Source organism: Procambarus clarkii, chromosome 79 (genome assembly GCF_040958095.1).
Source record: "Procambarus clarkii isolate CNS0578487 chromosome 79, FALCON_Pclarkii_2.0, whole genome shotgun sequence".
In the NCBI taxonomy this organism is placed as follows: domain Eukaryota; kingdom Metazoa; phylum Arthropoda; class Malacostraca; order Decapoda; family Cambaridae; genus Procambarus; species Procambarus clarkii.
In genome coordinates this window covers 11,473,448-11,500,947 of record NC_091228.1, presented here as the reverse complement: position 1 = coordinate 11,500,947, position 27,500 = coordinate 11,473,448, and the positions used below count along the sequence as shown (strand labels likewise).

The 27,500-nt window shown below is 41.8% G+C and overlaps 2 protein-coding genes and 1 long non-coding RNA gene across 3 annotated transcripts in view; all 3 read left to right on the top strand.

The window, feature by feature from the left end:
* Positions 1 to 27,500, top strand: part of LOC123751416 (alpha-2-macroglobulin-like) — a 622,101-nt gene that overhangs the window by 400,699 nt on the left and 193,902 nt on the right.
* LOC138349531 (murinoglobulin-1-like) lies at positions 13,677 to 17,042 on the top strand. Its single transcript, XM_069314608.1, has 2 exons — positions 13,677 to 13,787; positions 16,854 to 17,042. The coding sequence occupies exons 1-2, from the start codon at positions 13,677 to 13,679 to the stop codon at positions 17,040 to 17,042; spliced, it is 300 nt and encodes a 99-aa protein (XP_069170709.1).
* Positions 20,939 to 26,665, top strand: LOC138357674 (uncharacterized). The gene is made up of 3 exons (XR_011225101.1): positions 20,939 to 21,044; positions 25,111 to 25,314; positions 26,490 to 26,665. It is a non-coding gene; the product is annotated as an uncharacterized lncRNA (long non-coding RNA).

The following is a 27,500-nucleotide window of genomic DNA, read 5'->3' as shown; positions in this document are numbered from 1 at the left end:
CTTCGAGGACTACCTCAATGGCGCTCGAGCCCAGAGGTGCCCCTAGCAGCACACTGTCGGTGGGAGCGATCACTTGGGCTCCTGGCAATATGATTCGCACTGCATCTATGGTTGGTTGGCTAGATGAGATGATTTCGCACTTTAATGGGTTTAGGGTGAGTCCTAACTCCTCTCCCTTAGATTTCACAAGCTGTAGATCTTCTAGCAGGGACTCCTGTGTCCCTGCCAGGGTGCCATCGTCCAGGAACCAGATGTTGAGTTCGCTGGTCAACCTGCTTGTGACCTCTTTAACAGCCATGCAAAAAAGAAAAGGGGCAAGTGGGTCTCCCTGCTGGACACCTTCTGCAGAAACAACTTCATGTTCCCCAAACGGCAGCGTCGATTCCCTACTGTACCCTGCTGAGACGAAGGGGAGTAGAGAAGGAAAGCTTGTTTGAACTGCTTCCAGTACCACATCCCTTTTTACCTGGTTGAAGGCATTTTTAAAGTCTAATTTAATTAATGCCTTATTTTCTGGGAGGTGCTTTATATAGGCTCGTGCTGCATGAGCTGCTGCTTCACAGCCATGGGGTCACCAAAACCTAGTTGATGGGTCGAAGCATCGTCGCAGCGTCTATGCTAATTTTTCTGACAGCTGCCTAGCAACAAGGCGCCGAAGTGTGTTACCCACGGCAATGGGTCTGACTCCACCATCTTTCTTCTTGAGGGCACAAAGGGATGCTCCAAAGAAAAAGGGTTTAATTGTATCTGGGATCAACCCAGAGAGGCAGTCGTTGACAAACTTCGTGACCTCTGACAATAGTGTCTCAGCAACTTCTCCGAGAACTGGGTTTACCATCTCCTTGAGGTGCTGAGGTCTTACTCCAGTGTATCCCCCCTGCCGAGCCTGGCGGAAATGATATGATAGCTTTGTATACCTCTGACGCTTGGAGGAAGAGGTCCCATGTCTGGGACATTTGTGTCCTGAGAATTGGGTTGCCACGGTACTCTAGGTTGGTGCTTATCTCTCAGTGAGTCGGCGGTAGCGGTATTTCTAGGGGCGATTGTGTCTTCGCTGGTAAGTAACCTAATTGCCCCTACTGTGTTGCCCTCTTCAATTTTTTTGGTCACTTGTGTTCCAAGATTAAAATTATCATTTGAACTCTTGGGTCTGCCACGACGGTTTTTGCGTTGAGGGATGGGGATCAAGTTGTCAGCTCTGGGGAAATTTTTATTGCCCTAGTGACTGATGAGGCTAGTGACTTGCCTCCTCTTGCAGGTACGCCTAAGCAAATATTGCCAAACAGGAGCAAATTATGCCATGCTTTGATGGTGGCTGCAGCATTAAGATTTTCAGACCGTTCATTTACTTTTCTTAAAAGGTCTGTATATTTCCCTGCTGCAAATGGGCGCGCTGCTTTAGGAATGTGGGGAAGAGTTCTGGTGGTGGATGCTTTGATGGCCCCCAGGAGGTCATCTGATGACATGAAGTTTGCTGGGATGTGTGGGGGTGCCGGGGGACCTGTGGGCCTTCTCTCTCTACAGGTACCGTCCATGAACCCTCACAGTTGTTGTGTTGACGTAGGGTTCCATCGTTTCTAAGGCTGTGAGATTCGTCACACACCCGACACGTTCCTCTGGGTCTGGGTCCTCTGGTTGCACGTCTGGGTGCACTGTTCCCAGGACCATGTTCTTGGCTGAGGGGTTCCTGGTTAGTTGGTGGAGTCCCCTCCATCCCCCGGCGGCCGGCGTGGGAGGGATGACAGGGCTGGTGGCGGCAGGGGTGGACACGGGTGGTGGCAGGAAGGGTGGCTAGCTGTCCCTCACATTCACCCCTCGTTTGAGTACTTGTGTCTCCCTCCCTTTTGGGAGGAACCTGAATGCCTGCTGTGACCTGTGCCATATCTGGGTGCATGGTGGGCAGCACATCCCTGCAACAAGCACAGTGAGGGCGGTGAATAGGTGGGAGGGAGACACCCAGGCGCAGGGTGGGCTGGGTGGTGGGATGGCAGGGGGTACTGTGGTGCGGCGAGGCCGGCGGGCGGGGAGGAGGTGGGGGTTGACCGGGCCTCGCTCAGCTTCAGGGGGGGGTGGTTTGGGTGACACTTAAACACTGGTATAATTTTCTTGTATATCACTGCACAATGGTGAATGAATCATACACTTGTAATCCGACACACTGTGAGCTCTATTAGCTCTGACCATGATTGCTGATTTATATTTTCATTTTTCTTTCCCAAACGTTTTTCTATAAACACTGGGTGGCACATGGGTGACCCCCCTCGCCCGACCAAACAATAACACCCCCTCCTCCCCCACACCTTAGCCTGGGAGGCCTAGAGGGCGCCAGCGTGGCCCTCACTGCCATTGTATTCCATGCACTGCACACCCACCTGTTTTTATACATATATATATATATATATATATATATATATATAATATATATATATATATATATATATATATATATATAATATATATTATATATATATATATATATATATATATGTCGTACCTAATAGCCAGAACGCACTTCTCAGCCTACTATTCAAGGCCCGATTTGCCTAATAAGCCAAGTTTTCATGAATTAATGTTTTTTCGTCTACCTAACCTACCTAACCTAACCTAACCTAGCTTTTTTTGGCTACCTAACCTAACCTTACATATAAATATAGGTTAGGTTAGGTTAGGTAGGGTTGGTTAGGTTCGGTCATATATCTACGTTAATTTTAACTCCAATAAAAAAAAATTGACCTCATACATAGAGAAAAGGGTTGCTTTATCATTTCATAAGAAAAAAATTATAGTAAATATATTAATTCAGGAAAACTTGGCTTATTAGGCAAATCGGGCCTTGAATAGTAGGCTGAGAAGTGAGTTCTGGCTACTAGGTACGACATATATATATATATATATATATATATATATATATATATATATATATATATATATATATATATATATATATATATATATATATATATATATATATATATATATATATATATATATATATATATATGTCGTACCTAATAGCCAGAACGCACTTCTCAGCCTACTATTCAAGGCCCGATTTGCCTAATAAGCCGAGTTTTCCTGAAATAATATTTTTTCTCTAATTTTTTTCTTTTGAAATGATAAAGCTACCCATTTCATTATGTATGAGGTCAATTTTTTTTATTGGAGTTAAAATTAACGTAGATATATGACCAAACCTAACCAACCCTACCTAACCTAACCTAACCTATCTCTATACGTTAGGCTAGGTTAGGTAGCCGAAAAAGTTAGGTTAGGTTAGGTTAGGTAGGTTAGGTAGTCGAAAAATAATTAATTCATGAAAACTTGGCTTATTAGGCAAATAGGGCCTTGCATAGTAAGGCTGAGAAGTGCGTTCTGGCTACTAGGTACGACATATATATATATATATATTATATATATTATATATATATATATATATATATATATATATATATATTTATATAATATTATATATATATATATATATATATATATATATAATATATATATATATATATATATATATGTCGTACCTAGTAGCCAGAACTCACTTCTCAGCCTACTATGCAAGGCCCGATTTGCCTAATAATCCTAGTTTTCATGAATTAATGTTTTTTCGACAACCTAACCTACCTAACCTAACCTAACCTAACGTTTTCGGCTACCTAACCTAACCTAACCTATAAAGATAGGTTAGGTTAGGTTAGGTAGGGTTGGTTAGGTTCGGTCATATATCTACGTTAATTTTAACTCCAATTAAAAAAAATTGACCTCATACATAATGAAATGGGTAGCTTTATCATTTCATAAGAAAAAAATTAGAGAAAATATAATAATTCAGTAAAACTTGGCTTATTAGGCAAATCGGGCCTCGCATAGTAGGCTGAGAAGTGAGTTCTGGCTACTAGGTACGACATATATATATATATATATATATATATATATGTCGTACCTAATAGCCAGAACTCACTTCTCAGCCTACTATGCAAGGCCCGATTTGCCTATTAAGCCCAGTTTTACTGAATTAATATATTTTCTCTAATTTTTTTCTTATGAAATGATAAAGCTACCCATTTCATTATGTATGAGGTCAAATTTTTTTTATTGGAGTTAAAATTAACGTATATATATGACCGAACCTAACCAGCCCTACCTAACCTAACCTAACCTATCTTTATAGGTTAGGTTAGGTTAGGTAGCCGAAAACGTTAGGTTAGGTTAGGTTTGGTAGGTTAGGTAGTCGAAAAAACATTAATTCATGAAAACTAGGCTTATTAGGCAAATCGGGCATTGCATAGTAGGCTGAGAAGTGAGTTCTGGCTACTAGGTACGACATATATATATATATATATATATATATATATATATATATATATATATATATATATATATGTCGTACCTAGTAGCCAGAACGCACTTCTCAGCCTACTATGCAAGGCCCGATTTGCCTAATAAGCCAAGTTTTCCTGAATTAATATATTTTCTCTAATTTTTTTCTTATGAAATGATAAAGCTACCCATTTCATTATGTATGTGGACAATTTTTTTTTATTGGAGTTAAAATTAACGTAGATATATGACCAAACCTAACCAACCCTACCTAACCTATCTTTATAGGTTAGGTTAGGTTAGGCAGCCGAAAAAGTTAGGTTAGGTTAGATAATGTAGGTTAGGTAGTCAAAAAAAACAGTTAATTCATGAAAACTTGGCCTATTAGGCAAATCGGGCCTTGCATAGTAGGCCGAGAAGTGCGTTCTGGCTACTAGGTACGACATATATATATATATATATAATATATATATATATATATATATATATATATATATATATATATATATATATATATATATATATATATATATATGTCGTACCTAATAGCCAGAACGCACTTCTCAGCCTACTATTCAAGGCTCGATTTGCCTAATAAGCCAAGTTTTCATGAATTAATGTTTTTTCGTCTACCTAACCTACCTAACCTAACCTAACCTAGCTTTTTTTGGCTACCTAACCTAACCTTATCTATAAATATAGGTTAGGTTAGGTTAGGTAGGGTTGGTTAGGTTCGGTCATATATCTACGTTAATTTTAACTCCAATAAAAAAAAATTGACCTCATACATAGAGAAAAGGGTTGCTTTATCATTTCATAAGAAAAAAATTATAGTAAATATATTAATTCAGGAAAACTTGGCTTATTAGGCAAATCGGGCCTTGAATAGTAGGCTGAGAAGTGAGTTCTGGCTACTAGGTACGACATATATATATATATATATATATATATATTATATATGACCGCATATTCTGTATTTATTATTTTCTGGTTTAGGGCTTCTATCCCTCTAACTATTTTCTTAGCATCAGGGCTTAATTGAAATAGGAGTTCTCCAAAACTCATTTTCGTACTTTTAAGGTGAAGTACGAAAAGTACGAAAAGTACGAAAAGTAAGTTTCGTACCTTAAAAGTACGAAAATGAGTTTTGGAGAACTCCTATTTCAATTAAGCCCTGATGCTAAGAAATAGTTAGAGGGATAGAAGCCCTAAACCAGAAAATAATAAATACAGAATATGCGGTCATATTCAATGAAACATGTTTGAAAGAAAACCTGCTGCCAGTATACACCAATATATATATATATATATATATATATATGTAGTACCTAGTAGCCAGAACGCACTTCTCAGCCTACTATACATAGCCCGATTTGCCTAATAAGCCAAGTTTTCCTAAATTAATATATTTTCTCAAATTTTTTTCTTGTGAAATGATAAAGCTACCCATTTCATTATGTATGAGGTTAATTTGTTTTTATTTGAGAAAAAATTAACGTAGATATATGACCGAACCTAACCAACCCTATCCTAACCTAACCTAACCTATCTCTATAGGTTAGGTTAGGTTAGGTGGCCGAAAAAGTTAGGTTAGGTTAGGTTATGTAGGTTAGATAGCCGAAAAACAATAAATTCATGAAAACTTGACTTATTAGGCAAATCGGGCCTTGCATAGTAGGCTGAGAAGTGCGTTCTGGCTACTAGGTACGACATATATATATATATATATATATATATATAATATATATATATATATTATATATATATATATTATATATATATATATATGTCGTACCTAGTAGACCTTTGCTTTCAAACAAACTGATCGAAACTGTGAATGCCAAGAAATCCGGACTCCACCTGCCAAAGATTATTGGGGAATATAAACCTGGATATGCGAATGGAAATGTCAAGACACACATGCCTGGAAACCCACTTCGGCCAATCATCAGCCAGATACCCACACCCACGCACAGACTGGCGAAGCGACTCAACAGCCTGCTGACTCCTTATGTCCCTTGCGCCTTCAGCCTGAATTCTCAAAGGAATTTGTTGACTTACTGCGGGTACACGGGCCACAGGGATAAGAGCCTCGTTGGACGTAGAATCACTGTTTACCAACGTACCTGTGGACGAGACAATCGGGATGATAGCCGACAGAGTGTATCATGATCCAGCCTGCACTCCTCTTGACATACCAGAAAACATTTTAAGGAAACTACTCCAAGCTTGTACTAAAGAGGCACCCTTCTTGAGCCCGGATGGGCACATGTATAAGGCAAGTAGAGGGGGTCTCCATGGGTTCTCCCCTAGGTGTCCTGTTTGCAAACTTCTACATGGGTACCATCGAGGAAAACGTCTTAGTCGAAATGAACTTGAAACCGGCCATATACTGCAGGTATGTTGACGACATTTTTACACAGGTACCTGATGTCAGACATCTGCAGGAGCTGAAGGAGGCATTTGAGCAGAGTTCCGTGCTGCGTTTTCACTTACGAGATGGAAAAGGATGGGAAGCTGCCCTTTCTAGATGTAACAGTCATGGAAAAGAGCGGAGGTTTCCACACTGCAGTCTACACTAAGGAAACGAACATAGGAATGTGCCTAAATGCCAACAGCGACTGCCCAGACAGGTACAAGAGGAGTGTTGTTAATGTATATGTCGACCGTGCTCTCAGCCACAGCTCAGAATGGAAGCAAGTCGACGAAGAACTCTGTAGGGTAAGGCAGGTCCTAGTCAACAACGGCTTCTCTAATGGTTTCGTCGAAGACATCATAAGAAGGAAAGTGAAGCGCATGCAACCTCTGAAGAGACAACTAACACAACACCTATACCCCCTATTAGACTATTTTACAGGAACTTCTTTTCCACAGCTCATAAAACGGAGGAAAGGGTCCTGAAAGATATTGTTAATAGAGACGTTATCCCTACAGACAAAAATCAGAGGATACAACTGACGATTTACTATAAACCAGAAAAACGGCCAGCCTACTCATGAGAAACTCTCCAGACACAAAGCAGAACGCTTTAAAAGAGACCAACGTCGTCTATGCCTTCAAATGCCCTCTTGGGGACTGTAAGCTCCAAAAAAACAGTATATAGGCAAGACATCAACATATCTTTCTAGGCGTTTAACGATGCATAAGCAACAGGGCTCCATTAAGGAACATATAATCTCTTCCCACAACCAAACCATCGCCAGAGAAATCCTAGTAAACAACACAGAAATCATCGATAGATACAGCGATAGCAGGCGGCTTGACGTCTGCGAGGCTCTACACATCAAGAAGTCAACACCAGCAATCAAGAGCCAATTAATGCACAACTATATTCTACCCACCTCAAGACTCCGCTCCAATATAGAAGCATCAAGAAATATGGACCAATAGGCTTTCTACAAACACTTCTATTCAATACCCATTGATTCGTGTTCTGTCTTGTGTTTAGGATTTAATACCCTATTAAAACCACCTCACCCCATCCACCTCACTCAAATGTAGATATAAACAAATCGAAGATGTGTAAGTTCTATTCAGTTGTGTATGTGTAAGCTAAAGTCTTTGAAAATGTAATAAGTTTTACGAAACGCGCTCAAGTGTCGTGTCAGATTAGAAATAAAATGAATGTTGGAGAATTGATTTTGAATTACCACCAACAGTGAAAAGAAACGTACGAAAGATCGAGAAAATTCGTGTTAGAATTATTTATCTTACTTTTTCGGTCATATTTATAATATATGTCTACAGGAAAGACTGCTACCAAAATATACTAAAAATATATATATATATATATATATATATATATATATATATATATATATAATATATATATATATATATATATATATATATATATATTAATATATATATATATATATATATATATATATATATATATATATATATAATATATATTTATATATATATATATTTATATAAATATATATATTTATATATATATTTATATAAATATATATATATATATATATATATATATTATATATATATATATTATATTAATATATATATATATATATATATATATATATTTATATATATATATATATATATATATATATATATATATATATATATATATATATATATATATATATATATATATATATATATGTGTGTGTGTGTGTGTGTGTGTGTGCGCCTCTACACCTAGCCGCGGCCTCCACACCCAGTTGGTGGCTCCACACCCAGTTGATGCCTCCACACCCAGCCACGGCCTCCACACCCAGTTGCTGGCTCCTCACCCAGTTGCTGGCTCCACACCCAGTTGCTGGCTCCACACCCAGGTGCTTTTCCACACCCAGTTGATGCCTCCACACCCAGTTGATGCCTCCACACCCAGTTGCTGGCAGTTGCTTGGCCATGACCCAGCGTGTTAGCCCCCCCTCTATAAAACAATGCACAGTTTAACTCTCCCACCGAGTTGAAATGGAAGGAGTCAGGAGTCCCAGCGGTCGGGCAGGACTCCACAAACCTTGAGGTACCAATAACTGCTCCTAAAAGAAGTTTTTGCCAAGTATGCAACAAAAACCTCACCAAAGCGATCATAGCGACGTCTGCTAGAACATTACCACACATTCCTAAAGCAGCCCGCCCAAATGCAGCAGCCAAATTCTGTAATCTTCTGAAAAAGGTCAATGATGCCCCGGAAAACATTCAAGCGTGGCATAATGTCCTTCTGTTTGGCAGTGTATGCCTCACCGTCCCTCCAAGGAGGGACAAATCACTTGCTTCCTCGGTCCTGAGGGCGATAAATGAATACCCAAGGGGGGGCAACCTAGTTCACCTGCCTCTCCGAGCAAAACACATCCACCGCAGAAATGGTAACAACAACGTACCGGAAACGTACAAAATCAGAGCACAAATCACCAAGAAAATTGAAGAGGTGCAAGTGCTATTAGAGTCCTCACCAGTGACAAGAAAATTGCTCCTCGAAACTCAGCCACAGCACGGGCCCTGCAAAGCAAGCACCCACCCAGAGCCCCTCAAGGTGACAACATGGTTCCGCCATCAGCCGACACCATTTCAGACCCATTAATCGTTGGTGACTCTGAGGTCTACAAAGCAGCCCTTTCTTTTCCACCTGGGACAGCAGGCGGCTTTACAGGGTTAAAACGCAAATGTTAAATCCTGCGGTTGGTGATGCTGCACAAGATCTTCTTATGGAACTCACAAGGTTCGTCAACATGTGCCTGGCTGGTGAGATACCTGAGGTCATCAGGCCTCTCTTTTTTGGTGCCTCCCTCTGTGCTCTCAAAAAGAAGAGCGAAGGAATCAGGCCAATCGCTGTTGGCAACACTCTCCGACGCCTGATTGCCAAGGCTGCTACGAGGGTAGTCAGCCAGCAAGCGGCTGAATTGATGAAACCAATCCAGCTAGGATTTGGAATCCCCCAAGGCTGTGAAGTGGCTACCCATGCAGCACGAGCATACATCACTAACATTTCTGATGAAAAGGCCCTGCTCAAACTGGACTTTAAGAATGCCTTCAACATGGTCAGAAGAGATGCAGTACTTTGTGCCGTACATCGCCATTTCCGGCCCCTCTACCCGTTCATACTATCGTGCTACAGTGGTGAGTCAAAACTGCTCTATGGTGAACATGAAATCAGATCATGTGAAGGTGTTCAGCAAGGTGATCCTCTTGCTCCCCTTCTTTTCTGCTTAGTCTTAAAAGAAACCACAGAAAGCTTGTCCAGCGAGTTCAACATCTGGTTTTTGGATGATGGCACTATAGCTGGCACCGTAGACCATCTCTTGGCAGATATCAGAAAAATAAGAGAGCAAGAAGTAAGCCTGGGTCTTGTCCAGAACCCTTCCAAATGTGAAGTAGGCTCTTCCAACCCAGACATCGTAGCTAGAATAAGGTCTGCCTTGCCTGGAGCCCATGTCATTAGGGCCGAGAACAGCACCCTCCTTGGAGCCCCCCTCGGGTCTAACGCCATTGAGGAGATCCTTGACAAGAAAATCGCAGACCTTAGGAGGATGGAAGACAGAATAGGTGATATCGATGCCCACGATGCTTTTTATCTCCTCACCAAATGCCTATCCCTTCCGAGGCTAACCTACTTTCTGAGGTGCGCCCCATCTTACGACAGCCGAAAGCTTGAAGCGTATGACCTCTTACTGAAGACCATGCTGGAAAAAGTTGTTAACCTCTCCCTCAACGAATGCCAGTGGAAACAAGCCACTCTTCCTGTTAGGCTCGGTGGCTGGGTGTCAGCACTGCTACCCAAATTGCTGTCCCAGCCTTCCTGTCTTCCTCCTCAGCATCAGATGACCTGGTTAAGGAAATTCTACCTGACACCCTGAGTGATGTAGCGGGGATACAGGACCCCCCACTACACGGAATGCGACACGAAATGGGGTGCCATGGCAGACCCAGCCATGCCAAAAGCCAAGAAACAATCCAGTTGGGACAACCCCATTGTAGACAAAGAAGCCACAGCTTTGCTGGAGGCAGCAACAACCCCCAGTGATCGTGCACGCCTCACAGCTGTGCAGGCTCCCCATGCAGGGGACTTCCTTTTGGCAGTCCCTAGGTCTGCAACAGGCACACGTCCTTAATCCGCAGGAGCTCCGTATTGCAGTCACTCTCCGTCTTGCTGCCCCTATTCACACTGTTCATAGGTGTGTTTGCGGCGAGGCAGATGCTGACGAATATGGATTGCATGGCCTGCACTGTCGAAAATCGTGTGGTTGGCACACTAGACACGACGAAGTCAATGACATCATTAAAAGAAGCCTTGCTCTGCTCAGTGTCCAGCGGAGAGAGAGCCCCGCAACCTACTGAACTGTGACTCTGTTAGCTTTGCCGGCCGACCAGACGGAATCACACTGCGACAGTGGAAGGGTGGCAGACAGTTGGCATGGGACTATACTTGTGTATCCACCCTGGCAACCACATACATCAACCTCTCTGCCGGCCAAGCAGGAGCCGCGGCGACACGCAGAGAAAGAGACAAGTCAGCCAAGTACATGCAATAAGATCATCGGTTCAACTTCGTTCCTATAGGGTCTGAGACCCTAGGCCCATGGGGAGAGAGTGCAAGAAGGTTTAAGGATCTTGGTTCCAAGCTCATTAACACCCCAAGAGACCCTAGAGCAGCAAGTTTTCTCTTTCAGCGCCTCAGTGTCGCGATCCAGAGGGGGAATGCTCGCTGCATCCTCGGTTCCTGCCAGGCGTCGGAGGAGTTCGAGGAAATCTACAACCTCTAGGAAGCAAACTTTTTTTGTGTCTCTTAATGTTAATTTTTGTATTAAATCAGATATGTAACTGTATAACCTTGCATAATAAAGTGTACACTATATATATATATATATATATATATATATATATATATATATATATATATCTATATATATATATATATATATATATATATATATATGTCGTACCTAGTAGCCAGAACGCATTTTTCAGCCTACTATGCAAGGCCCGATTTGCCTAATAAGCCTAGTTTTTCATGAATTAATTATTTTTCGACTACCTAACCTACCTAACCTAACCTAACCTAACTTTTTCGGCTACCTAACCTAACCTAACCTATAAAGATAGGTTAGGTTAGGTTAGGTAGGGTTGGTTAGGTTCGGTCATATATCTACGTTAATTTTAACTCCAATAAAAAAAATTGACCTCATACATAATGAAATGGATAGCTTTATCATTTCATAAGAAAAAAATAGAGAAAATATATTAATTCAGGAAAACTTGGCTTATTAGGCAAATCTGGCCATGTATAGTAGGCTGAGAAGTGCATTCTGGCTACTAGGTACGACATATATATATATATATATATATATATATATAAATATATATATATATATATATATATATATATATATATATATATATATATATATATATATATATATATATATATATATATATATATATATATATATATATATATAGTGTACACTTTATTATGCAAGGTTATACAGTTATATACCTTCCAATATATACATATATATATATATATATGTATATATATATATATATATATATATATATATATATATATATCTTGGGTCCCCCTTCTTCCAGCTAGAGGTGGTACTCCCTTCTATATATATATATATATATATATATATATATATATATATATATATATATATATATATATATATATATATATATATATATATATATATATATATATATATATATATATATATATATATATATATATATATTGCTGCGTATATATATATTGCAAGGTATATATTGCAGGTTACATATTGCAGGGTATATATTGCAGGGAATATTTGGCAGGGTTTATATATTGCAAGGTATTTATTGCAGGGTATGTACCCTATATTATACGGCATATATTGCAAGGTATATATTGCAGGGTATATATTGGAAGGTATATATTGCAGGGTATATATTGCAGGGTATTTTTTGCAGGTATGTACCCTATATTGCAGGGTATATATTGCAGGGTATTTATTGCAAGGTATGTACCCTATATTGCAGGGTATATATTGCAGTGTATATATTGCAGGGTATATATTGCAGTGTATTTATTGCAGGGTATATATTGCAGAGTATGTACCCTATATTGCAGGGTATATATTGTAGGGTATATATTGCAGGGTATTTATTGCAGGGTATATTGTGCAGGGTATGTACCCTATATTGCAGGGTATATATTGCAAGGTATATATTGCCGGGTATATGTATATTGCAGGGAATATACTGAAGGGTATATATAAATGGTAGAAATACGTGTAGTGCACTAATAGTGGTCACTGATGTCCGTGGAAAACGACATCACGCTATGCACGTGACCGTGAGAGCCTCCTAGTACGTGTTTGTTTACTGTTGTGCACGTGTCCGTGAGAGCCTCCTGGTGCGTGTCTGTTTACTGTTGGGCACGTGTCCGTGAGAGCCTCCTGGTGCGTGGCTGTTTACTGTTGTGCACGTGTCCGTGAGAGCCTCCTGGTGCGTGTCTGTTTACTGTTGTGCACGTGTTCGTGAGAGCCTCCTGGTGCGTGTCTGTTTACTGTTGTGCACGTGTTCTTGAGAGCCTCCTGGTGCGTGACTGTTTACTGTTGTGCACGTGTTCGTGAGAGCCTCCTGGTGCGTGTCTGTTTACTGTTGTGCACGTGTTCGTGAGAGCCTCCTGGTGCGTGTCTGTTTACTGTTGTGCACGTGTTCGTGAGATCCTCCTGGTGCGTGACTGTTTACTGTTGTGCACGTGTTCGTGAGAGCCTCCTGGTGCGTGACTGTTTACTGTTGTGCACGTGTCCGTGAGACCTTCCTGGTGCGTGTCTGTTTACTGTTGTGCACGTGTCCGTGAGAGCCTCCTGGTGCGTGTCTAACCTGTCATGTTTGTTTACAGCTACACCTTCGGACAACCGGTTAAGGGCAACCTGTCACTGACTCTGGACAACAACAGGAGAAGGAAGTGCAAGGTGGACGTCACCAACAACGTTACGGTGAGTACCTCAGTGTTACTGTGAGTACCTCAGTGTTACTGTCAGTACCTCAGTGTTACTGTCAGTACCTCAGTGTTACCGTGAGTACCTCAGTGTTACGGTGAGTACCTCAGTGTTACGGTGAGTACCTCAGTGTTACCGTAAGTACCTCAGTGTTACTGTGAGTACCTCAGTGTTACCGTGAGTACCTCAGTGTTACGCTGAGTACCTCAGTGTTACTGTGAGTACCTCAGTGTTACCGTGAGTACCTCAGTGTTACTGTGAGTACCTCAGTGTCACTGTGAGTACCTTAGTGTTACTGTTAGTACCTCAGTGTTACTGTGAGTACTTCAGTGTTACTGTGAGTACCTCAGTGTTACGGTGAGTACCTCAGTGTTACGGTGAGTACCTCAGTGTTACTGTGAGTACCTCAGTGTTACGGTGAGTACCTCAGTGTTACTGTGAGTACTTCAGTGTTACCGTGAGTACCTCAGTGTTACTATGAGTACCTCAGTGTTACCGTGAGTACCACAGTGTTACTGTGAGTACCTCAGTGTTACGGTGAGTACCTCAGTGTTACGGTGAGTACCTCAGTGTTACTGTGAGTACCTCAGTGTTACTGTGAGTACCTCAGTGTTACTGTGAGTACTTCAGTGTTACTGTGAGCACCTCAGTTTTACTGTGAGTACCTCAGTGTTACGGTGAGTACCTCAGTGTTACTGTGAGTACCTCAGTGTTACCGTGAGTACCTCATTGTTACTGTAGTACCTCAGTGTTACCGTGAGTATCTCAGTGTTACGGTGAGTACCTCAGTGTTACGGTGAGTACCTCAGTGTTACTGTGAGTACCTCAGTGTTACGGTGAGTACCTCAGTGTTACGGTGAGTACCTCAGTGTTACTGTGAGTACCTCAGTGTTACCGTGAGTACCTCAGTGTTACTGTGAGTACCTCAGTGTTACCGTGAGTACCTCATTGTTACTGTAGTACCTCAGTGTTACCGTGAGTATCTCAGTGTTACGGTGAGTACCTCAGTGTTACGGTGAGTACCTCAGTGTTACTGTGAGTACCTCAGTGTTACTGTAAGTACCTCAGTGTTACTGTGAGTACCTCAGTGTTACTGTGAGTACCTCATAGTTACTGTGAGTACCTCAGTGTTACGGTGAGTACCTCAGTGTTACTGAGAGTACCTCAATGTTACTGTGAGTACCTCGGTGTTACTGTTAGTACCTCAGTGTTACTGTGAGTACCTCAGTGTTACTGTGATTACCTCAGTGTTACCGTGAGTACCTCAGTGTTACGGTGAGTACCTCAGTGTTACGGTGAGTGCCTCAGTGTTACTGTGAGTACCTCAGTGTTACTGTGAGTACTTCAATGTTACTGTGAGTACCTCAGTGTTACCGTGAGTACCTCGGTGTTACTGTGAGTACCTCAGTGTTACTGTGAGTACCTCAGTGTTACTGTGAGTACCTCAGTGTTACGGTGAGTACCTCAGTGTTACGGTGAGTACCTCAGTGTTATGGTGAGTTCCTCAGTGTTACTGAGAGTACCTCAGTGTTACTGTGAGTACTTCAGTGTTACTGTGAGTACCTCATTGTTACTGTGAGTACCTCAGTGTTACTGTGAGTACCTCAGTGTTACTGGGAGTACCTCAGTGTTACTGTGAGTACCTCAGTGTTACTTTGAATACCTCAGTGTTACTGGGAGTACCTCAATGTTACTGTGAGTACCTCAGTGTTACTGTGAGTACCTCAGTGTTACTGTGAATACCTCAGTGTTACGGTGAGTACCTCAGTGTTACGGTGAGTACCTCATTGTTACTGTGATTTCCACACAATTGGTCACCTTCAAGTATTCTTAATGCTTTGAAAAAGCTAAAGATTTTACATAAACTAATGGGTTACATAAACTATTGGGTGACAAACTAATGGGTTAAGTAAACTAATGGTTTACATAAACTAATGGTTTATATAAACTATTGGGTTTACATAAACTAATGGGTTACATAAGCTAAACCAACGGGGTTACATAAATTACTAGTTTACGTAAACTAATGGGATACATAAACTGATGGGTTTATATAAACTAATGGGTTACATAAACTAATGGTTTACGTAAACTAATGGGATACATAAACAGATGGGTTTATATAACCTAATGGGTTACATAAACTAATGGGTTACATAAACTAATGGGTTACATAAACTAATGGGATACATAAACTAATGGTTTATGTAAACTAATGAGATACATAAACTGATGGGTTTATATAAACTAATGGGTTACATAAACTAATGGTTTATATAAACTAATGGGTTACATATACTAATGGGCTATGTAAACTAATGGGTTACATAAACTAATAGTTTACATAAACTAATAGGTTACATATACTAATGGGTTATGTAAAGTAATGTGTTTATGTAAACTAATGGGTTACATAAACTAATGGGTTTACATAAAACTAATGGGTTACATAAACTAATGTGTTACAGAATCTAATGGGTTCACATAAACTAATAGGTTTAAATAAACTAATGGGTTACGTAAATTAAGGGGTTTACATAAATTAAGGGTTACATAAACTAATGGGTTACATAAACTAATGGGTTACAGAAACTAATGGGTTCACATAAACTAATGGGCTTATGTAAACTAATGGGTTACATAAACTAATAGGTTTACATAAACTAATGGGTTACATACGCTAATAGGTTTACAGATCAAATGGGTTCCCATATACTAATGGGTTACATAAACTTATGGGTTTATATGAACTAATGAGTTACATAAACTAATGGGTTACATAAACTAATAGGTTACATGAACTAATATGTTCGTAAACTAATGGGTTATATAAACTAATTTGTTGTTTAAAGTAATGGGTTACATAAACTAATAGGTTACATAAACTAAAGAATTACGTAAACTAATGGGTTACATAAGCTAATGGGTTACATAAACTAATGGGTTACATAAACTAATGGGTTATGTAAACTAAAGGGTTACGTAAATTAATGGGGTATACTGTGATAAGTGGTGTATTCCTCCAGACACCGACACAATATACAAGAAAGGTTCTCATTGCAGATCTCCGGGTGTAAGGAGGTGGAGGTGCAGGCATCGGAGCTGAGGATCATTGACTGCGACGTGTACGGTCTCAAGGCCTCGGCCATCGTCACTGAGGAAGGTACTGGAGTGGAAATTAAAAAGGACGCCTCAGTCTCCATCACCCGAAAGGCCGTGACCTTCAAAACTATCTACGAGACGCTTACATGAAGCCGAACCTTCCTTACTCCCTCAAGGTTGGTAATTATAATTGTAAAAATGTGTTAGAACAAATTTGTGTTCATGTTTTATTATTCACTAAATATTGTCGATTTGGCTTGCTGTGCAACACATTTTATAGTTCATTGATTTCCATCTTCTTGGCGTTCAACACCGCCTATTGTTGCTACTGGTGGATGGACACGACAAGACTGTTGCTACTGGGAGATGGACACGACAAGACTGTTGCTACTGGGAGATGGACACGACAAGACTGATGCTATTGGGAGATGGACACGACAAGACTGTTGCTACTGGAGATGGACACGACAAGACTGATGCTACTGGGAGATGGACACGACTAGACTGTTAGGACGTGTCACCTGTGTGTGTAATGTGATCACACACGTGTATAACAAAAAAACTCGTTTACGTCATTATTTACAGTTTTTAACCCGAAACTATTATAACCCTAAACTATTAACTCCGCCAGCACGAATAATAGACTGACACGTTCATACTAACCAGTTAATGAAATGACTGAGCAATAGATAAATAATAGCTGTTAATATTACTGTACATCAACTTAAACACAATAAATATAGATAATTAAATAATTCAGTTATCAAGTACCAAAAGAATATAAAGAAATGTTGACACAGGAATAACATTGGGATGACGAATATCAGTACGTAGTGTGAACATAGACATGACATACAGTATCACTTAATCCAGAACGACAACGTTTGAGATCAGTTTGACAGCACGTCAGTCCGGCGCTGGGTGGTGTGGCGAGCAGGACGCTTCTCTTTGCCTATCCAGTTGTTACTTGGCCGGTGTGGGGTTTGTTGACAACCCGGCATGATGTGCGGGCCTTGGTGTGGCTGCTGGCGTGACTTGAAAGTGGCCGTGTCGGCCTGCAGTATGGGGGAAGTCTGTGCCACCTGTCGTCAGTCCTGGAATTTTCCAGTAATACGTCCTACCAAGCAGTAGAAGTGGTGATTTTGGACATGTTACGTGTTTCTTTGGAGGCTGTGTGTGGTGTATAGCTGTTTGCTGGGGGACGTGCGATTGTGAAGTTTGGCTCCTCAGTGGTTTACCGTGATCTCGTCACGTGCTATGATGGGACACTTTCCCTCTTCTTAGTAATGGTGGATCAGTGACTTTCTCTGATCGCTGTCCTATGACGATGTATATGGCAGTGCATGGGGCACCCTTCGAGTTCCTTGAGGACCTTCTACGTCGGTGCTTTGCCCGTTTTTGGCGGGTTCTTCATGTGCCGATGAACGCCGTCCCCACCCGGAGGTAGAATCGGGTCCCGTGTGGACCCACACTCTCACCATGCGCCTCAGGGATCATATACTGTCCTCCATCATGCTGTTGCGTTTCCCTCTTCGTTTGTTTCATACGGGCCAGCTCCAGATGTGTTCAAGTGTGACCTACAGGGCCACCAGGCTGCAGGGTGTGAGGTGCACCGGGTCACCCCTATTAACCTCTTCTGGGAGGAAGATTCTCCCCCGTTGTCGACCTCGGACCCGTCAATGGGTGCTGGGATTTGTGTGTTGATTCCCTACTGTCTGCTGCCCCGGTGTCGGATCCTGTGGCTCGTCTTGGTGCAGATGTAGGTGTTAAAGTGGAGGTTAGTGTGGCCCCGCCACGACCATCCCTGCCTCAGCTGCCTCACCCCGCCCCGTCTTAGCCGCATCTGCCTACTATGTCCCAGGATACGATGTCTCCTGTCGCTCTAGCTGTCCGCGAGGGGTTGTCTCCTGCAGTGTGTGGTCCGGTGGCCCCGGTTGTTAAAGCTGTGGTTCTCGGGGTCGTGCTTTACAAGCACACCTGCCGGAGAGTTCTGTTGTGGTGCAGGAAGATGGGAGTGATAACTCGAACGACCGGCGGCATGTCTCTAAATGATCAAAGCGGGTTCAGAGTGTGTCTCCCCATCGTGGTGAGCCTTGGGAGGAGGTGAAGTATGGTGCTCCGGCGTCCCCCGCCGTCGGAGACGGGGCTGTGAGGGGCTCCGAGTTGCTTCTGTGCCCCCACCTCCTGTGTCTATTGCTATTGGATCCCCGCTGCGAAGTTTTCCCTGATGATCAGGATCTTGTCATGGTGCTGAGAAGGGATGTGCGCCAGGGGTCCTCGGCTCCTGTGCCCGGTGGCGGGGACGATGCCGTGCCTGCATCCCCTGCGGTTCTCCCGGTCAGGGGGGGGGGGAGCCTTGTCCCGGCTGCCGGGTACGTGATCCGTGAGGGACAGGTGTTGAGACTTTCTCGGGATGTCTGGTGCCTTCTTTTGATAATTACTTACTTACTTCGGGTTCAATTCATAGTGAACATAACACAACACTCCCTAGGAACTTGCTAGTTGACAATACAAAAATCCTGGAGTCGACCACTGACCTAAGACGACTACAAATCCGGCAGCTATACTAAAATGAGATAAAAAATCACTTTTAAATATATTGAATAACTACTTCGCTTCCCTGGCAACACTTAGATGCAGGACTCACCTACATCACGGGGTAACTACCACATCTCTACCGGATTCTTACCGCCTACAGAGAGTACTAGTCCTATGCAACGCCTTACCCAATATATGATTGCCCCTTTTCCCTTACTCTTACCTTATTCCCCTATTCCTTGCCCTACGTTTCATTGCCTCCATACACCTCCGACGCCACTGTTGCAGGCGGCAACAGTGGCGTCCGAAGGAGATTACCTAAGGCTTCAATTCATCCCCTTTCACATATGTATTTAATCCGAAATTGCTCCTTGTTTATTAATTCCTTAAGATTGCTCTCCTTGGCACTGACGAAGAGAAAATAAGTTAGAAGCATAAAAAAACTACCACTTTAAGATTAACAACGCCAACATTGCGGTCATATTTAACCAATATGCTTAAAAGTAACGCCTGCTGCCCAAATATACAAACATTATCACATATTTGTGTACAATTATATGTGATCTTTAACCAGAGTCTTCCTCTTACTAACATAGCTGATAGGAAACAGCTGAGGTAAGGTGGCATATCGATCACACTCATAACTCTTTTACACTAATGGGACACACCTACCTTATTGTCCAGGCTGATTTTAAAAATTATTAGAAATCTTGTTTACAAATGTACCTCGTGTGTCTTGTCCCTCGATAAAATCCATAGCGAATTTTATTTTGTTTACTTCAATCGTCTTGTTTTTTTGTTTTGTTTTTGCACATTTGCATCATGAACAATATCCAGGAGTGTTTTACTGTTCAGCCCACAGGCGTGCAGAACAGTCTTCGAGACTTGGTGCCTTTTTCAGACATACTTACATAGCAATCAGCCATTATTCACTGTTATTTTACCTAGGATAAGCGTTAATTGTTAATTATGTTACGTTAAAATACAGATCATTGTGATAACTCAACAGGAGATGGTAATTATTGTATATACTTGGAAACTCTTACTTCAAGTACTGTGTCGATTTTCCTAGATACTTTGTGATCTTACTGGCTCATCAAGTATCAACTTGTTTACAATTCCAAGGCCAAATAATCTATCGCGTGTAAAATATAAACTTAAAAAAATATATGGTGTTTAGCCATACAGCAGAACACTGTCCTGGCAACCTACAGTCTTCCAGGACTAAGCTAGTCATCAGGGATGCCAGTGACGACATCTAAGAAACTGTTAACTTAATAAAATTAATATGTAAAGTCGATTGTGATGTCTCTTCACAATCGACTTGAGAATGGTCCAGGATAGACCGAAACGTCGTCGTCCCTTCACTTTCTAGTGTGGGGTTTGGTCAACATATTTCAACCACGTTATTGTGACTTCCTCGTCTGCATAATACCTAAACCTCCAGAACTTCTTTAACATGTTGCAGGTGAGGGCTGAGAAGCCAGACGGCACTCCGGCAGGTGGGTGTCCCCATGGAGGTGTGTGTAGCTAGTCGCTGCACCAACATGACCACAGCACCAAGATGGTCTCTTCACAACAGTCTTGCCAGTCTACAACACCAAGAGAGTTTACGTAAGTGTCTTCTTGACTTAATTATTATTATAACGTTTAGTCAGTAAACAATTATTATTATAACGTTTAGTCAGTAAACAATTATTATTATAACGTTTAGTCAGTAAACAATTATTATTATAACGTTTAGTCAGTAAACAATTATTATTATAACGTTTAGTCAGTAAACAATTATTATTATAACGTTTAGACAGTAAACAATTATTATTATAACGTTTAGTCAGTAAACAATTATTATTATAACGTTTAGTCAGTAAACAATTATTATTATAACGTTTAGTCAGTAAACAATTATTATTATAACGTTTAGTCAGTAAACAATTATTATTATAACGTTTAGTCAGTAAACAATTATTTTTATAACGTTTAGTCAGTAAACAATTATTATTATAACGTTTAGTCAGTAAACAATTATTATTATAACGTTTAGTCAGTAAACAATTATTATTATAACGTTTAGTCAGTAAACAATTATTATTATAACGTTTAGTCAGTAAACAATTATTATTATAACGTTTAGTCAGTAAACAATTATTATTATAACGTTTAGTCAGTAAACAATTATTATTATAGTTTCTAATATAATTCCAAGTGTTGTTCAGTTTCTCAACATAACTTTACAGTAAAAGTCTGAAGCACTTTTAGCAACACTAAATTTTTGTTGACAGGTGAGCTTTACATCAAGAGGACGGAGGGTATTAGTGATTTTTTTTTTAGTTTCAGATATGAAGGGAATGCAGAACATAGTACTACTAGTTTGTTGTTGTTAAAGATTTGCTACTCGGAACAAAAAGTTCCAAGTAGCACGGCTATGGTGAGCCCGTAGTGGACTGTACTACTAGTGTTGAAACAGGAAAGAAATTTCCTTTAGCTTGATAATTGGCAAAGTTGATAAAATGTAAAAGGTAATCAAGGCTGAGAGAAAGACTTGTAAATAATAGGAAATTTCAGAATAAAATCTGGAAGGTCCACTGATGTGTTGGACGTGGAGGAAGAGAGACAAGAACACTTTTCTTGACAAAGTGGATGGTAGGAAATGAAGTAAATATATGTACCATTGTGCTTAAGATTGGGGCACACAGAGAAAGACAAACTGGACACAGAGCTGTGAACTTGAACGTCTAGGAAAGGAAGGATGGAATTAGATTACAATTGTACTTAGAAATTGATAGGAGGAGCCAGATTGTTAAGAGAGGAGAGGAAAGGCTAGAAAAAGACGGTTATGAGCCCATAGAACAAAACTGTCATCAACATAGCCAAACCAGGGAGAGGGACGAGTATCAACAGTGGGAAGAAGAAGAGGTTCAAATACTCTGTATAGTGATTGGCAAGAACAATGGAGAGGACGGAACTCATAGTTTATAGGAAGACAAAGTAAAGCACGAAACAATGGGTACAAAATGGACGTTTAGATTCAGGAAAGGCCTGGGTAAATACAGGTTTGAGAATAGATTTGTTGATTTATAAAAGATATTACTATAAATAAAATACAAGTAGGATCAATGAATACAAACATGAATGGACGAGTTGTGTAGCATAAATAAGAGCTGCCTCACATGGGACAACATGCCTTGTGCAGTCCCATCTATTACTGTGTTCGTTAGTTCTGTGTTGACACATATATGAATCTTGACTTCTGAGCTTGTGCTCGTTACCCTCTGTGCCGGTGGTTCACGGTAGTTGTGTTGCCTCGTTACTTCTGTGCTGGTGGTTCACGGTAGTTGTGTTGCTCGTTACTTCTGTGCTGGTGGTTCACGGTAGTTGTGTTGCCTCGTTACTTCGGTGCTGGTGGTTCACGGTAGTTGTGTTGCCTTCGTTACTTCTGTGCCGGTAGTTCACGGTAGTTGTGTTGCTCGTTACTTCTGTGCCGGTGGTTCACGGAAGTTGTGTTGCCCTCGTTACTTCGGTGCTGGTGGTTCACGGTAGTTGTGTTGCCTCGTTACTTCGGTGCGGTGGTTCACGGTAGTTGTGTTGCCTCGTTACTTCTGTGCTGGTGGTTCACGGTAGTTGTGTTGCCTCGTTACTTCGTGCTGGTGGTTTCACGGTAGTTGTGTTGCCTCGTTACTTCGGTGCTGGTGGTTCACGGTAGTTGTGTTGCTCGTTACTTCTGTGCTGGTGGTTCACGGTAGTTGTGTGCTCGTTACTTCGGTTGCTGGTGGTTCACGGTAGTTGTGTTGCTCGTTACTTCTGTGCTGGTGGTTCACGGTAGTTGTGTTGCTCGTTACTTCGGTGCTGGTGGTTCACGGTAGTTGTGATGCTCGTTACTGCGGTGCTTGTGGTTCACGGTAGTTGTGTTGCTCGTTACTTCTGTGCTGGTGGTTCACGGTAGTTGTGTTGCTCGTTACTTCGGTGCTGGTGGTTCACGGTAGTTGTGATGCTCGTTACTGCGGTGCTGGTGGTTCACGGTAGTTGTGATGCTCGTTGTGTGCTACCATTCACTCTCGGTTTCTTGGAACATTTTCTTAAAGTGTAGTTGTTACTGTGTACCAGGTTTCTAAGACCGCTTTTCTCCGTCCTTGTGTGCTGTTCTATATGTTCTCTGAATGTGAGAGTTTGACTATTGATAGCCGGTTGATCTTTCCATGAGAGCTTGGCTTTTGGTATTGCAGCTTCGGTCACCGGCCAAACCTTCTGCCCACCTGTTCAAGGTTATACTCAACTGCTGTTTTGTTTCCAAAACGTTTGGATTATTGCAAATGACTGCAAGTACTGGCAGAGATGCACAGCCCAGGAGTGCTGTATGCTATTAGGAGTTCCTGGACACTCATGGCCGTCCTCCTTGCCATCTGCAGCTTTTTCTGTAGAGCTCTTAAAGTAGAGTTTACCTTTATAATTGCGGGTATCAGACTGTCATACATCCATATGAGGAGCCAGAGTAAATAAGAGCATGCAAATAAAACTTTAAAGAATATGAATATGGGAGGTGGTGATCTTTGGAATATATAAATACTCCGAAATTACCATCTCTTTTAAGGGTCTGAGCGGGTGGTGGAGCGGGTTAAGGCGTACCTGTTATGCCAGTTGCTGGAAGGCTTCTGTGCTGGCGAGGGTTCGAGTCTCCTGGTGGGAAAGTGTTCTAAAGTTGTATACTTCACTCTCGTGTTTAGGAGAGTTGTGCCTTAAGTTCATAGACACAGTGTTCTCCCATATTAACAGGGACTTGATGAAATAAACGTCTAAATGACCCCTCACTTGCTCTAGTGCTCTTGGGAGGTGGTGATCTTTGGAATATATAAATACTCTGAAATTACCATCTCTTTTAAGGGTCTGAGCGGGTGGTGGAGCTGGTTAAGGCGTACCTGTTATGCCAGTTGCTGGAAGGCCTTCTGTGCTGGCGAGGGTTCGAGTCTCCTGGTGGGAAAGTGTTCTAAAGTTGTATACTTCACTCTCGTGTTTAGGAGAGTTGTGCCTTAAGTTCATAGACACAGTGTTCTCCCATATTAACAGGGACTTGATGAAATAAACGTATAATGACCCCTCACTTGCTCTAGTGCTCTTGGAGGTGGTGATCTTTGGAATATATAAATACTCCGAAATTACCATCTCTTTTAAGGGTCTGAGTGGGTGGGTGGAGCGGGTTAAGGCGTACCTGTTATGCCAGTTGCTGGAAGGCTTCTGTGCTGGCGAGGGTTCGGTCTCCTGGTGGGAAAGTGTTCTAAAGTTGTATACTTCACTCTCGTGTTTAGGAGAGTTGTGCCTTATAGTCATAATAAAATGGGGTTGCGCTTTCTCCTGATACCTTTCCTCCCCTTGCCTCCTGCACCTCGTAGACAGCCAGACTGAGTTTCCTTCTTGCTAGGTAAGGCTGGGCCTCGGAGAGTGGGCCTCGGAGGCTTCGTGCAAGGGTGGGCCTCGGATGGTGGGTCTCGGAGGCTTCGTGCAAGGGTGGGCCTCGGAGGGTGGGTCTCGGAGGCTTCATGCAATTACCCTAAGGCTTGTTAACCTACTGAATTTACCAGATAACACCAAAAAGTGAGAGCGGAGCTTGAGTACACTGGGTTTGACTTTTCCAAAAGGATTTAGTGATCATTGTGTAGTATGCTAAAGTGTGTTTAACTCTCCTCAGATAAAGGCCCTGAACTGCCGGGTGACAATGTATGAGTCGGAGTTCTCGAAGACCCTGGAGCACTCATTCTCTCCCTCTAACTCGTCACTGTTGATCCACGCCCCGGAGGGCAAGCTCAAGTGTGTGCCTGGAGAGGCCCAAGACCACCTCCTGCCAGTCCTCTTCTCCGCCTCCGACCAGACCTCTGCCATCTTTACTGTCCAGGTAATTGTAAGGAAATTTAACGCTGTCTACTTGACATGTGTTATGCTCAAGGAAATTGGTGCCTTCGTGTTTGTTCGTAATGATCATAAATTAAGTATTAACACTGCACAATAGATCTGAGCTCCATAGGTTATTAGTGGCAAAGTATCTCATTAACTCTGAGTATCGTAAGGTTCAATGGCAACATTTGTGCAATATAGTTTTACTCTTTTAGTAATAGTACATGATCCTAAAGTGATTTTTGTTGTTACTGTAATTACAAAGTATGTGAACTCATAAATATTGTGACCATAAATCAATTTAATTACTTAGCAGAGGAAAATGAGTAAAACTGAATGAACCAGCCATGCAAGTTATATGCTCGAGGGGATTGTTATAGAAAGGTAAATATACTTTTTGGCATGAATACACTTGACTTAAAATGGGAAAAAATAACACAATTAGTATACCTACATTATATTTATTTTTGTTAATCATGTACAATTATTAATTATTTAAAAAATTTCATCCAACATGCTTTTCCTTGTAGCAGGCCGCAGGCCCATATATCCACTACAGCCTGTTGGCCATCCACTCCTTGCAGGAACTGGTTTGTTTCTTAATAAAAAGTCCGCCTCTGTTCCGGCAATATTCACCACCCATGTTGGGGGGTTTTGACCCTGCTGACCCTCACCAGGATGCAACCCACAACAGTTACCTAACTTCCAGATACTTATTTACTGCTAGGTGAACAGAGTCATCAGGTGAAAGGAACCATACCAAACCATTTCTGTCCTGGCTGGGGCTTACCCCGGGATCCTCAATTGTTTAGTTGGAAGAGTTCTAATGAATGTTAGAAATAAAAGATGTTTAATGAAATATACAACTTAAAATTCTCATTGACCATTAGACCTGCATACGAAGCTACTTGCTTGCGTCAGGTTGTGTCTTGCGGGAAGGTCCAGTACCAGGGCAGCCAGGAGTACCAGCTGACCAGCGGGGCCTAACACTCTACTATTACTTCAGGTTGTGTCTCGCGGGAAGGTCCAGTACCAGGGCAGCCAGGAGCACCAGCTGACCAGCGGGGCCTAACACTCTACTATTACTTCAGGTTGTGTCTCGCGGGAAGGTCCAGTACCAGAGCAGCCAGGAGTACCAGCTGACCAGCGGGGTCTAACACTCTACTATTACTTCAGGTTGTGTCTCGCGGGAAGGTCCAGTACCAGAGCAGCCAGGAGTACCAGCTGACCAGCGGGGAGCTGCCCATCAGTGTGGAGCACCTGGTGGAGCCTCTCCCCCCTCCCCTCCCCAACACCATCAGGGGAGTCGTCAACATCATTATCAACATTCCTCCAACTGCGTCTCCCAAGGTCAAGGTCTGTATAAGGATTATATTTGCTTTTAAGTAAGTCTACTCAGTAAGGATAATTTGTTTAAGATAATGATAGACGTTTGCAACATTTGCCTGCTGCGAGTCGTTCAACTTCCCCACTTTAAGGATGCACAAATAACCTTGAGAAATTGTTATCAGTTTTCTTACTAAGCTTTTATTGTTTATTAACCAAACCTTTAACTTCAAGATTATCTGAACTGTCAATCCACGTGCAAATTTATTGAATATATGAGAAAGATTACGTGCATGAATTTCTTCATAAATACATTACATTTTTGGAGAAACTTACCACAAAGCCGCAGTGCTTCAATGAAAGTGAAGACACAATGCACGTGTAAGTGCATTACAAACCAAATTTTTGGATGTAACCCACATTCTTTCTCACAAGCAGCTGTATACAGTGTTCTGAATAAGAGTCTAGAAGTTTGCGTTTTTATGTCTGGTAGAGCGCCTCACTTGGCGTTCATCATTAGACGTCGTTGTTATCATCCTCCCCAGGAGCCAGGGACTCCCCAGGGACCTCCTAGGAGACTCCCCAGGGACCTCCTAGGGGACACCCCAGGGACCTCCTAGGGGACTCCCGAGGGATCTCCTAGGGGACTCCCCAGGGACCTCCTAGGGGACACCTAGGGACCTCTTAGGGGACTCTCCAGGGACTCACTGGGACTCCCCTAGAGACTCACCAAGGGATGTCGAAGTTTCGGAATAATGCTCAATTACCTGATTTCTGGGAACTGTGGGGCAGGGTTCTGTGGAATCACTATCCCTACTCTGGACACCACAACGTCTGTGCTCATATGACTTACCGAGATTA